The 12,099-nt window shown below is 41.8% G+C and overlaps 1 protein-coding gene across 1 annotated transcript in view; it reads right to left on the bottom strand.

The window, feature by feature from the left end:
* Window positions 1–9,142, bottom strand: part of GNAL (G protein subunit alpha L) — a 183,690-nt gene extending 174,548 nt beyond the window's left edge. Inside the window, exon 1 of the mRNA XM_068192595.1 lies at window positions 8,532–9,142. Within this exon, the coding sequence (XP_068048696.1) occupies window positions 8,532–8,997 (466 nt within the window). The 5' untranslated portion in view covers window positions 8,998–9,142. The remainder of the gene's footprint in view (window positions 1–8,531) is intronic.
* Window positions 9,143–12,099: the final 2,957 nt, after the last annotated feature.

The raw sequence follows: 12,099 nt of genomic DNA, 5'->3' as shown, positions 1-12,099 counted from the left end.
ATGACTTCAAACTCAACTCTAGTGTTTCTCTACTGGTCTTCCATTAAGGCAAAATAAATGCTTTACAACACTGAAGAATCACAGAAAGTGTAAAAATATTTCCAAAATTAAGAAGAAAAATGTATTTCCAAAAGGAACAACACATGGCAGTTATTTAAATACAGCTTGTTACCCAGTCTTTCTCTAAGTGTCAAAAGCTTGTGTTCACCTCTCAGTGCTATTTCATCTGCAGGGACAGTCCAGATTAATATGAATTTGAAGTACAGCTCTGTTAAACAAAACAAAGCCATCAGAATTTATATGACAGATGGGTGGTTTCTTGGTATTTTTTGGGTATTTTTTGGTATTTGGTATTGGTTGGGTATTTTTTTCCCCTCACCCCATCCCAAGCGGGAGAAAATACTCTAAAGAAGTTGAGATTTCTGTTCTTCTTTCAAAATGTTAAATCAAAAGAAGATAAACTACTCAACTGAAACCAGAATTATTGTCCTGTAGTTCCCATCTGTTTTCATTCATGGAAATAATTACAAGGGATAAAAGCAAAACAGTTAAACAGCTACTCTTCTGTCTTCAGCCGTGCTCACAAATTAGTAGACCAAATGAATAAAAGGACACCTAATAGTACCTGACTGACAATGTACTATGAGGTTCTTAAGCACAGCTGAAGCAGAAGAATGTCTCACACATCAAGGAAATTTTAAATTTATTCAGTTTTTAGTACTATGTGTTGAAATTACTAAATTAAATTAAAGCAGACACATTACGAGATGTAAATACCTTCCACAGCATCTTGCCACTTAGACAGTCCTTTTGCCTGTCTAAATATAAGATTAAAAAAAAAAGGCACACAAACCCTACCAAAACCTTAGAAAAATAAAAAAAAAAACCCAAAACTTCCCTGAAACGCTATAATCATATCTTTTCAGATTATGAAGTGGTTAATTCTGTGTATGTCCTTTATACAAATTATTATATTCTTCTGCATTTTAGTTTTATAGTTTATAAAAGAACATAAAAATTAAATACATTTTTGCAACGGCTGACAGGTTCAAAGTGCTTAATATCATGCTCCTATCTCTGCTAGACAGTGAATTAGACAAACACAAGAAGCGCAGAACAGGCAGAAGATAACACCATAAGTCTGTTTTGTAATTCAGACATCCAGTGAACCAAAGGATGAAAAAAAGTAATCTTGTTACAGAATGCATTACACTTGCCCTGTGCTTATGAAGATTTAAGGTTATGAGTTATGCCAGGCCATAATCCAACCACATGCTCTTGAAGGTTGGTTTATCTCACCTGGACTCCTCAGAGCAATCTCCTCTGTTTTACAAGAACTTCAGTAGTCATGTGTGAACGCACAGACAAATGTGCACACCTCTAACTGAAAAAATATCATTTGGAATAGAAAATGATTCTACAATCAACACAAAAAATCAATTCAAACATGAACCTGGAAAGAGTGCTTTCACTTAAGGAAAAACACCAACTTGCTTTTGCTGTAGTTTCATCCTCCACATCTGAGGCATTTGGGAAAATAAAGATGATTCTGAAGAAGGCACTGCCTAACACCATGAAATGCATTCTGCATTTGCTCCAAGATACAGAATGATTAATTCCCCGTAGTTCAGAGAGTTGCAGCATAGAGTTGGCAAAGCCTCAGCAACATTCACAACAGTTTTCAATAAAAGATTAAGTTGCTCAATATAAATTACACTTGCACACAATACTAAGAATCTGTGTTCACCCACACTTTTGGCAGGTTAACATAGCCTTCATTCTTCATGATGGAAAAATACAACTCTTCCTTATCCATTTTAATCCGGAGATGACAAATTAAACAGAGTATATTATATGTATCAAAAAGTATATATTTTCAAATTAAGATAGAGAGGCTGGGGGTGAGGAATTTATACCCATGGAGAATGAGGACTCAATTTATTGTTGGGTTTTTATTTTCAGCCAGCTACTTATCTCCATTGCACACACTAACCCAAATCACAGAAGGAATGGTCTCATTTTCTGAAGACCAACTAGATAATTTGCTTGAATTGACTGCTGAGAAGAACTTTCTTTTCGCCCTTAAAAGGAATGAAGTCCTCTTAAAAGAAACTGTTAAAAGTGTATTGTGTATCATAGAAAAAGTGCAAAACTTTTCAATTTTATTTCTTTTTGTTTTAAATACTTGGGGAAAAAAAAAACTTTCGACTTTTAAATAGCTTTAAGCTGAAAAATGTATGTTGTTCCCACAGGATGTAAATACTCTAAAATAAAGATAATAGCATAGAATTTATAATTCTACCTGGAGGTGACTTACTACAGTAACAGTATTTTCAAAAGGATGAATTTATTATTTTTGAAACCTAACATTACCTTAAACATAAGTGGAATTTATAATTCTTCAAATTTAAGTTTAAAACCAAAGAAACATAAAATACCAGATTCTGAGGACACAATTCAAGCTTTACTTCAAAGAGATCTTATCAGCTAAGATGTTCCACTACAGGTGATTGATGTTATGTCTTAAGTTACAGACATTAATTGGCAGCTTTTTTCCTCGGATTTCTTGATCTTCTGCACAAGAAAAAGATAAAACAGAAAAAGAAAATAATAAATCCTTTCTTAAGGAGTTTTTACCTATTCTGGTCAACACAACAGCACGCATTTCCTTCTTTGTACAGCTTATTCCACAAGACTTTAAGTTATTAAACTTTAATATTCATGTGCAGAGAAATCACAAGACACAGGAGTTTCACACATACATTCATACAGTGCTACAGGAATAATATGAAATATACTAATCAGTGTACTTAACATGCTTATCCACTCTTGGAAAAAGCATAAATATGATGTGCACAAGCCAGATACAAGGCTGCATTTCCTCCAGATCCTACATAAGATTAATAAGATTCTGTCCCTTTTACACGAGAATAAGCGATACCTCTGTTATCTTATTTACACCATTTTGTTTCTCTACTGCTATTCAAAAATGCACAGAGAACCATTTCCACATCACTCAGCAAAGGCAAAATGTTTCTAGAACAGGTATAACTAGCAAAATTTAAACTTGGTAAGCAGAAGGCAGCCCAGATTTCTGCCACAGCTTGGACAGATTGCTGGATTAAAAAAAAAAAAAAAAATCAAAAAACTTAAAAAAAATTAAATTCAACTTTACAAGCTCAAATGGTACCTGACTTGAAAAAGTAGGCTGAGGGAAGCCATGAGTGTACGAAAGCCTCCCACCATTAAGTATTTCCTCAAATTTGTAGTCGCACTGTGTCAAAAACCATAAAACGAAAGAAAAAGAAATTGGATGTGTGGGTTGGGCAGGGAAAAGGAATAAACATAGGAACAACGTTTCAAATTCTATTTATTCTAAACTGTTGGGGCAGGGGGAAAGGGAAAGCAAATATTCAAATCTAGGAGTTTTACGTACTCTTCAAAATTTCAGCAGTCAAAAAGTTACAATGGTAATGGGACATTAACATGACATAACATACCTGCAAAGTTTGCTTAGTTAAGACACTGCATTCCAAGAAGCATTCATGGAATACACATTGATACACAAAACTTGCCTTATAACCAAAAGTTCTAGTTAACAGCTGCAGAACCCACGCTTCCACAGCACTTAAAGCCTCACAGTATTACTACACTTAACACAGGGAAAAATTATTTCGTTTTTTTTTTCTTAAATATCAAGTGATTCAAGATATGCAAAACCAATCAAACAATGTTAAGTTAAAACACCTAAATATGGGCTAAATCTAATTAGCTTTTAAATTTACAGATAAAGAAAAGCTAAGTATCGTAAGTCAGGGATTGTTTTCAGTACACTTGAAACTCCTTCAAAGTTAAGCACTGATCCCAAATGTCTTGATGACTTCTGCCTACTGGTTTCCTCCTGTGCAAGGAGTGAATATCACACTTCCTGTGAAGTTACAACAAAAGCAGAAGAGCTTTTGAAAAGACATTGAAAATTATGCAAAGTATTAGGGATTATAAAATGCTTTTGCAATTATTACATTGATCAGTATTTGCAGCCCAGGATTTCAAAGTCCTGGAGATCTCTGTTCCTACCAATTATCTGTGCATTATCTCCATATTAGAAGTAGCTGGCTGTAAGGATCCTAAATACATCGAGCTCCCTTACAGACCAGGGAAGGAGTCCTCTCTGGTGGTTAACAGAAAAATACCTCAAGCATTCAACCTTATGCAGACACAAGGAAAGTATCACCACATCAAGCTAAACTATATTCAGGTATTTACAAAAAGCATGAGTTGACACCATATAAAAGTTAAAATTATTTTCAAAATAAAATTCATTAGGTTTAAGATTTAAAATTGGCTTGAGGATGTATGATGAACTTCAGGATTTGCGATGCAGAACGTGTATGAGACTGCAATTTCAGTCTAAAAGCCACTGGCAGACCAGAAACTCTCTGCACAAAAAGTTCATTTCCGACAACAGTCATTTGGTGCATGGCTAAAAGAAAAAACGCCATTACTCTAGTTATACACCTCTGAGCTTTCTGGGTTCTCCTGTGTAGGAGTTTCCCAAGCTTGACAAGGCATCTTTGTGTTTGATTTGCATCCATTCAGAGGAACTACATTTTTTGGTATGTTTTCTATACTTTTGTACATGAACATCACCAAACATATCTAAATTTCACTATCAAGTCAGTACTTAAATATCACGTAAGTAGTTCCAGTACCTTTTAAGTGAAGAAAATTACTATCTGTTTCCCCTCCCTTGATCTCTGTATCATTACTTTCAGTTTCTGTTGAACAGAAAAGCTTTCACTCAGAACACTTTCAGTTTCAATTTAGCAGGGAAGTGTAAAAGAATGTGTTCTGCTTGAGAAAGTCATCCAAAGTTAGGAGAGCAACCAGGAGTGAGGGTAAATGGGAAAAATACAAGTCAGAGGTTGGAAGACAACAGCTATCTAGGAAAAAAAAAATTCAATTTATAGCTTACTTCAACATTACATGAGCCTTAATTATACCACAATGGTTAACACTCTGTTTAAAGCCAATTCCCCTTCACCCCACTTACTCACAAAATTGTTTAAAATATGAGACTGCAAATGAGAATGTAAATTGCTTCCATAAAGTGATTTGTAATGTTTCTACAGTTTCTAGGAAATCAGGAGCTAAAATAATCTTGCAGAAGAAGGTGACTGCAATTCTGTGGAAAAAAAGACCAAACAGAAAACAAGACAGAAACTAAAGCTACAAAACTCTGATCAAGCCCTGCAAAAATGTTCAATAAATACATATGCTTAAAAAAAACCCACCACCTCATCTCAGGGTTAGTAAAAGCATCCTAAGAATTCTGCACAGATGAACATTTCACTTATAAAAAGAAAAGGGAATAAACCCCCCCGCAAATAAGACAGCACCCAAGAATAAATTCAATAATCAATTTATTGTATTTTTAAAAGTGGATGTTAAGCAAGAAACAGCCAACTGTGGTGGAAAGCCAGTTTCCATTTTATGTGGGTTCTTCTTTCAAAAGAAGAAAAACAAATGGACCCAAACCATGTCTGCTGCTAATCAGTGCACCAGTAAAGCCTCAGCATCACAGCTACAGCCACCTGATACTTAAACACCTATTTATGTGGGAGGTGCAGACTGAGAGTGATCTTCAGCACTCACTGCACACCCTCCCTTTCACAATCACTGGTTATGACAAAACACATGAAGTGCTTCCGAATGTAGGTTAGGGGAGAGTGTCAAAACATCAAGTGCACCATGAGATATTAGTTGGGGGTAAGCTGTGACAGGCAAGAACAGGCTCTTTGGGAGATATTTACCAACCCACACTACGTAAAGCCTTTGAGACTCCATAATATCTTAGTAACTGATATGCACAGCTCGTCACAAAACTGATTGTTTTCATTTGACATCATAAAAGAGTAAGTGTGCTTTTAAGGAAAGGTCGTTGCAAACATTTATAAGCTTCTCTTCTAATATACTATCTATTTAGACTCTAAGGATTCTTAGTATCCTTACATTAGTGCATTTATTTTCATACCCTTTTGATATCTAATAGTAGCACCTTAAAATATACACTGTATTTTTCTCTTAAATTTCAATAATATCCTCTAAACTTGCCCCAGTAAATGCACGATATATACAAGGACAAGCCAAAATGAGGCTATTATTTACAAACTTGTGTTTAAAAAAAGCAACACAAAGCCCACACAAAGCCAGTGCTGTTGCTCAACTTTGTTTGCTCTGTGATAGTGCTCTGCTGTCACTGCATTCACCATTTTGCCTCTGCTGTGCATTTCCTCCATGTTGATGTACAAAAATATTCCTCTTCTCTCTAGCAAAGGCACGCTTTTCAGGTTCACTCTGCCAGGAAAACGTTAGAGGCAGGGATCCACTTATTTACAATTTGAAATGCTATAAAATATCAAACTGGTAATATTCTTTATTCTAAAAGACCTTTGTGTACATTAAGTCTTTTCCTCTGTTCAAGACTGAAACCTATTACCTTGTGCAATGCAATTCTGGTTTACCCCTTCTCTGACAAATAAACCCTCCCCCATTCTAAATAATTTCCTCTTATCTAGAGCAGCATTCCCACTACTTTCAAAAACAATACAGAGCACCTGCAGCTCTCCCTACATCCAAATGAAACATTTAAGTCAGGCCCTGATCTGCAAGGCCTGAAACAATAATCCAACATTTCCTCCCAGCAATATGGGGATCAAGAGAATCTATTTTGATTGTAACATGGATTTTAAACAAAATTCAACACAGGGAGTCTTAGGAGTGTTGAATTTCTTTTAGGGTGCCAAAGGTCAGAGATGATTTATTTTTCAAATGGCATTGTTTCTGAACAGGTGTTTACTGCTCTGGTTTACTATGACAACCACCCATGTTATGGACTACACACAGTATCTATTTGCTAGAATTCTTTTGTTCAATGACAATGCTCTCTAAAGGAAGGCCACCAAATGGGATCTTTGCCTTCTTGCAGCCATACTAGTTAAAACACATGTTCAGATGCTTCAGGAGGAAAAAACATAACAATTTTTAATATTTCATTTGAAAAGGCATATTGAAGAGTTAATTACTGCAATAGTTCAAGAATCAGAAGAGACATTTTACCACTACTACTACTAATAATAATAATTCCATAGAGTACAAATTACGTCTTCTTCCTCGTTCCTTTCTACCAGCTGCACTAGTATCCTACAAGCTGGAATATTATGGGTAATAATAAAGTCCATTATTTGTTTTTTGGAAATCGAGCACAACAATACCTTCTGTCCACTGCTGTATTTCATATTTTCTCCTCCCCCTACCCACCAACAGGAATGAAGGAATCCAGTAAAACAGAAACAGAGTTTTATAAAGAACGCTGTAAAGACTACTCCAAACCTGGAATGCACTTAGATAAGCACCAAGACTGTACCATGCAACTTTACGAGAACAGGCAAAGAAGCTAATGCAGAAGCAAATCAGTATTTTCATGCTAACAGAAAACAGATATTTATGACCACAGCTAAGAGGCCAAATAAGCCCTCTGCTCAGACCATAAAAAAAAGCCCTGCAGTATGACTGTTCTGTTTCCTGCAGGAAATGAGATACTTGTGTTAGATACCCCTGTGGTTTTCATACTGTAAATGTATCAGCTGGTACAAATCCTCCGGAGAGGACTATTAACTAATGCTTAGAAAGAGCAGTGGCAACAGCAGACCGCACGTAGCACCTCAGAGAAGAGGGGACAAAAGCTGGCAAGTCGTCCCTAAAAAATCTGAGAGCCTGCAGCTGAAGAACACATCTTGTAGTAGAGGCGATGTCTGAGGAATGTACATATCTACACCCTCTTATTTCCCCGCACTCCGCTCACTGCTTCTTTAAATAAGGAGCCTATTGCTCATCACCGCTCCTCTCATTTAGGAGCCTCAAGCCGCTCCTCATTAAAACAACCCTGGTTACACGCGGCACCGGAGGACCATCCACAGGCTACACACATCTCATGCATGCATGGCCATTTTCCCTCCTTTCTACCGTGGTTTTTAAAAAATGGTTATTATTTTTATTTTTTTCCGTTAATGTTTCCGAGTTGCGAGGGCGCCGAGCGAAGTTCCTGCCGCGGGCGATGGGGCAGCCCCCGCCCGGGCAGGGTTCCTCCACCCGGGAAGACCCCGCTGCTCCCCCATCCGCATCGCTCCCGCCCGCCCGCCTGGGTGGAGCCGCTCGCCCTCGCCCGACAAGCGCCGATCGTGTTCTCCATTGCAAAACCACTGCCAGGGCCAGAATCGGGGAGGAAAGATCAGGGGGAGGAGGAAGGGAAAAGGTGTAAACCTGTCTGGTCTGGGGGAGAGCCCGGGGACGGACACGGCCGGGGTGCGGGAGGGCAGGGCCAGGGGGGCCAGCGGGGAGACAAAGGAGGGATGGAGGGTGCCCAAGGAAAACAGGGGAAGCCGGGGAGGGGGCGCTGCCGGGGAGTCCCGCGGGGCACCTGCCCCGGCACACCCCCGCACAGACAGACAGGCAGAAACATACACACGTACCGAGCAGCAGCAGGCGGTGCGTCTGCTTGTACTCCCTCTTCTGCTCCTTGAGCGCCCGGTCGATGCTCTTACTGACTTTCCTCGCCTCCTTTTCCGCCTCCCGCTCCTCCAGGCGCAGCTTCTCCCAGGTCCTCTGGAGCGCCGGCGGCTGGTGCAGCGCCTGCTGCCGCGCCGCCTTCCCCCCGCCGCCAAGGCCGGGGCCGCCGGCCTTGGGCAGCGCCGGCTGCCGCTCGGCGGCCGCCCCATTGCCACCGCCGCCGTTCTGCAGCAGCAGCAGCGGCGGCCCGTCCGCCTCTCCGCCGGGCTTACCGCCGGGCCGGAGCGGGACGCCGAGAGGCTGCGGCTGCGGGGCGGCGTGAGGCTCCGCCGGCACTTCGGGCTCCGAGGCGCCGCCGGCGCTGGAGATGGAGCCGCCGCCGCCGGCGTCGCCGAAGAGCCGCGGGCGCAGGCTGTAGCAGAGCCCCATGGCTCGGTGCCCCCGCCGGGGACGGGCTGTGGCGCGGCGGCGCTGGCCTCAGCGCTTCCCGCCGGCCGGGCAGGCGGCGGCGGGCGGGGAAGGGGCGCCGCGGAGCCCCTCACGGCCCCGCTGGGCCATCTTGCATCTTCCTCCCGGGCTGTGGCGGCGGCTCCTCGGCGCCGATCACCTGACACCGACCGAGCTGCCACCGCCGGGTCCACGTTACCGTAAATACCCCAGCGCCAGCCCACCGCGCAGCGCCGCCGGGGGAAGGGCGGGGGCGCCGCGCCGGCACACAGGCGCACACGGAGCGCAGCCCCCCGCCCCCCGCCCGAGGGGGCCGGGGTCTCCCGGAACTCCCGCTCCGCGCCCTGCCCGGGCGACCCTCGCCCCCCACGCCGCCCGCCCTCCTTTGCTTCCTCTCCCACTCCTTGCTTCCTCCCTGCCTGGAAGGGCCGCCGTGCCGCCTGTGCGAGCCCCGAGAGCTGCACACACCCCTACCCCTCCAGGGCTATGCCCCTGACAGACAACGTCTCCCCCGACATCCCAGGGGGAGAAGGCGAGGCGGAGGCCTCTCACTGAGAGGGACCCCGCACGGTGACAGCGGCCCCGGAGAGGCCGAGGCAGCCCCCGCCAGCCTGGCATCCTCACAGCTACAGCACGGTTCTGAGCCCTGTGCGCACACATGCGGCTCCTCGCCCACGCGCTGACTAAGGATGCCGTGGGAGGAAGGCTTTGGGTGCGACGGTAGGAGCAAATAATAGGCAATGCTGGGGTTCGTTCACCGTCTCAGTCAGTGTTGGCAGCAGTAGTACTCCAGCAGCGTGCTGCTGTGGGCTGTGGAGGAAAGGCTGGTGCTAGAAAGCCAGTTCTAAGGCGGTGACAGGCCTCCTCAAGAGAAGACCTGGAAAAATTCAAGTTACTTAGAATGTATCTCAAATAGGCTCTCCTTCTGCGTCATACTTCTCCATGTTCTTCATGATCTCAGCAGTCCTTTTTCAGGGGTATGTGTCTAGTGGATGAAACTGGGTCTCCGAATCTTAAAGCAGAGGCCATGTCATGTGTTCATTATTATGACTGACGTGTACCTTAGCATTATTAAGAGACTCTAATTTCAGTAACCTTGACTGTGTTCATGAACGTCTTTATTCATGCAGCATCTCTTTGGATTCTGTAATGACCTGTTGTATTAGGTCATTGGTTTTGTCTCCTATTTTTTGCAGTGACCAATATTCTATTAATCTATGCCACTGTTTATATAATGTGGTATGAAGAAATGGTGGGAGGTAAAATTCCCATACTTCTTTACAGTTAATGAATTAGAGCAAATTTGGCACAGTTTTTCATTTCTGGATATGGGAAACAGAATTGGTTTTGTGACAGATCTATTTGTGTCAAATGGTTTAACAAACATCATATAAAATACGTATTCACCAAGCAGTGAGTTTTGTGTTAACATTCACTGGAAAAAATCCTCAACACCCTACACAGGCATAAAATAAATAGGTTCCTTTTAACTGAAAATATCAACTCTCTGTGATTTCACCACACAAAGGAAATTTTGCCACTGAAAATATTAGGAGGATCCTAGACATTGTTTTCTTATACCTTTCAAAATGCTTACCAACTATTTAGATGCTTTAGCTCCAAGAAACCACCTCATAGCTTTTACTTCTATTGTATGTTTTAATACCTGACCCTACAGTGTCCTGGTTGCAATCTTCTTGCAAAACATGTAAGCAGTTACATCACAGCAGAGGATATTTCACCACTTTTGCAGAACTGTTCTGCCTTGGCTCAAAATCTTTATGGACCATAAGGATACAATATTTTTTAGGTTGGGAGTGAAAGATTTTGGCTGAAAACAAAGAGGAATTTGGATAAGAGGAATCTAAATGCACTGGGTAGCCGGGATCCTGGGATTAGTAGCTGTATACTCTCTGATGTAATTGGATCACATTGGAGAATTTGCTAATCATCCAACAATATAATAAAACTATGAAAAAAACCCAACAACAAGCAAAAGCCAAAGTAATGGTGAAAGGGATTTAATATTAGGGATTTAATATTTGGGGTTCAAATGTTGATGGACATACTTAGTTTTGTGAAGGTGATCCTTAGAGCTCGATGCATACAACAGCATTTGCAGAACCATGAACTGCTTTCCAAATAGTGGAAGAAATGCCATAACCTGGCCAAATGAGTTCAGATCAGGTAAAATTTCTCCTGCTAAAGTGCTCCTGGGCATGTACAGTGTGTACTCAGTGAGTAACAGGGAAGGTGAATGATATATTCACAATTAGAGAAGAGACCTGGCAGAAAAAGATGGCACTGTATAATCACATGCTTTGTAAGTAATTTTGAAATAGCAGCCCATGTATTAACAACTACGTATAGTTAGGATCCTTAAAAGAATTGACTGCTCTGCCAAACACTGAAATAAATGCTCTACCTTATAAAGTGTTATATAAAGTATGTTCACTGAAAGATCCTTCAGTGACCTATAAGAGCAAACTGTGTCTTGAGAAAGAAGTCTTCCATAATTATTTTCTTATAACTTCTAATCAAGAACAATAAGCAGCCTGTCTTCTCTCTTCCCCAGAGGAATAGTGATCATCACTGCTTCCGGATTACCATGGACTGAGATTTTCAAGAATTTAAAGCAAAAAAGTCAGTATGTTGCAGTTTCCTGATCTGAATACCCTTTGAAGAATCTTTCATGGAATTTTTGAAGGTTAGTCATCCAAACCAGAACTTAATGACTGGCTCAGTTTTTCAGTAGCACTAATTAGCCATAAGTCTCATTGTGTTAACTGAAATTAGAATCATAGGATCACAGAACAGCCCAGGACTGTTCTCTGGGGAAGGGATCCTCAGAATTTCATGTGGTCTGACCTTTCATGGGAAAGGCAGCCTAGATGAAATCATCTAGTACCTTGTCTAGCTGCGTCTTGAAAACCTCCAGCAATGGGGACTCTACCATGCCCCTGGCAAGGTTGTTTTAGTGAACGGTTGCTCCCACTGTAAAAAATTCTTTCTTGCATTGAAATGAAACATTTCCTGGTGCAACTTGCACTCATGACCTCTTGTCTTCTCCATGTAGCTTCTTAT

This window comes from Anomalospiza imberbis, chromosome 1, assembly GCF_031753505.1.
Source record: "Anomalospiza imberbis isolate Cuckoo-Finch-1a 21T00152 chromosome 1, ASM3175350v1, whole genome shotgun sequence".
NCBI classification, from domain to species: Eukaryota; Metazoa; Chordata; class Aves; order Passeriformes; family Viduidae; genus Anomalospiza; species Anomalospiza imberbis.
This window is presented reverse-complemented; position numbering and strand designations above follow the sequence as displayed.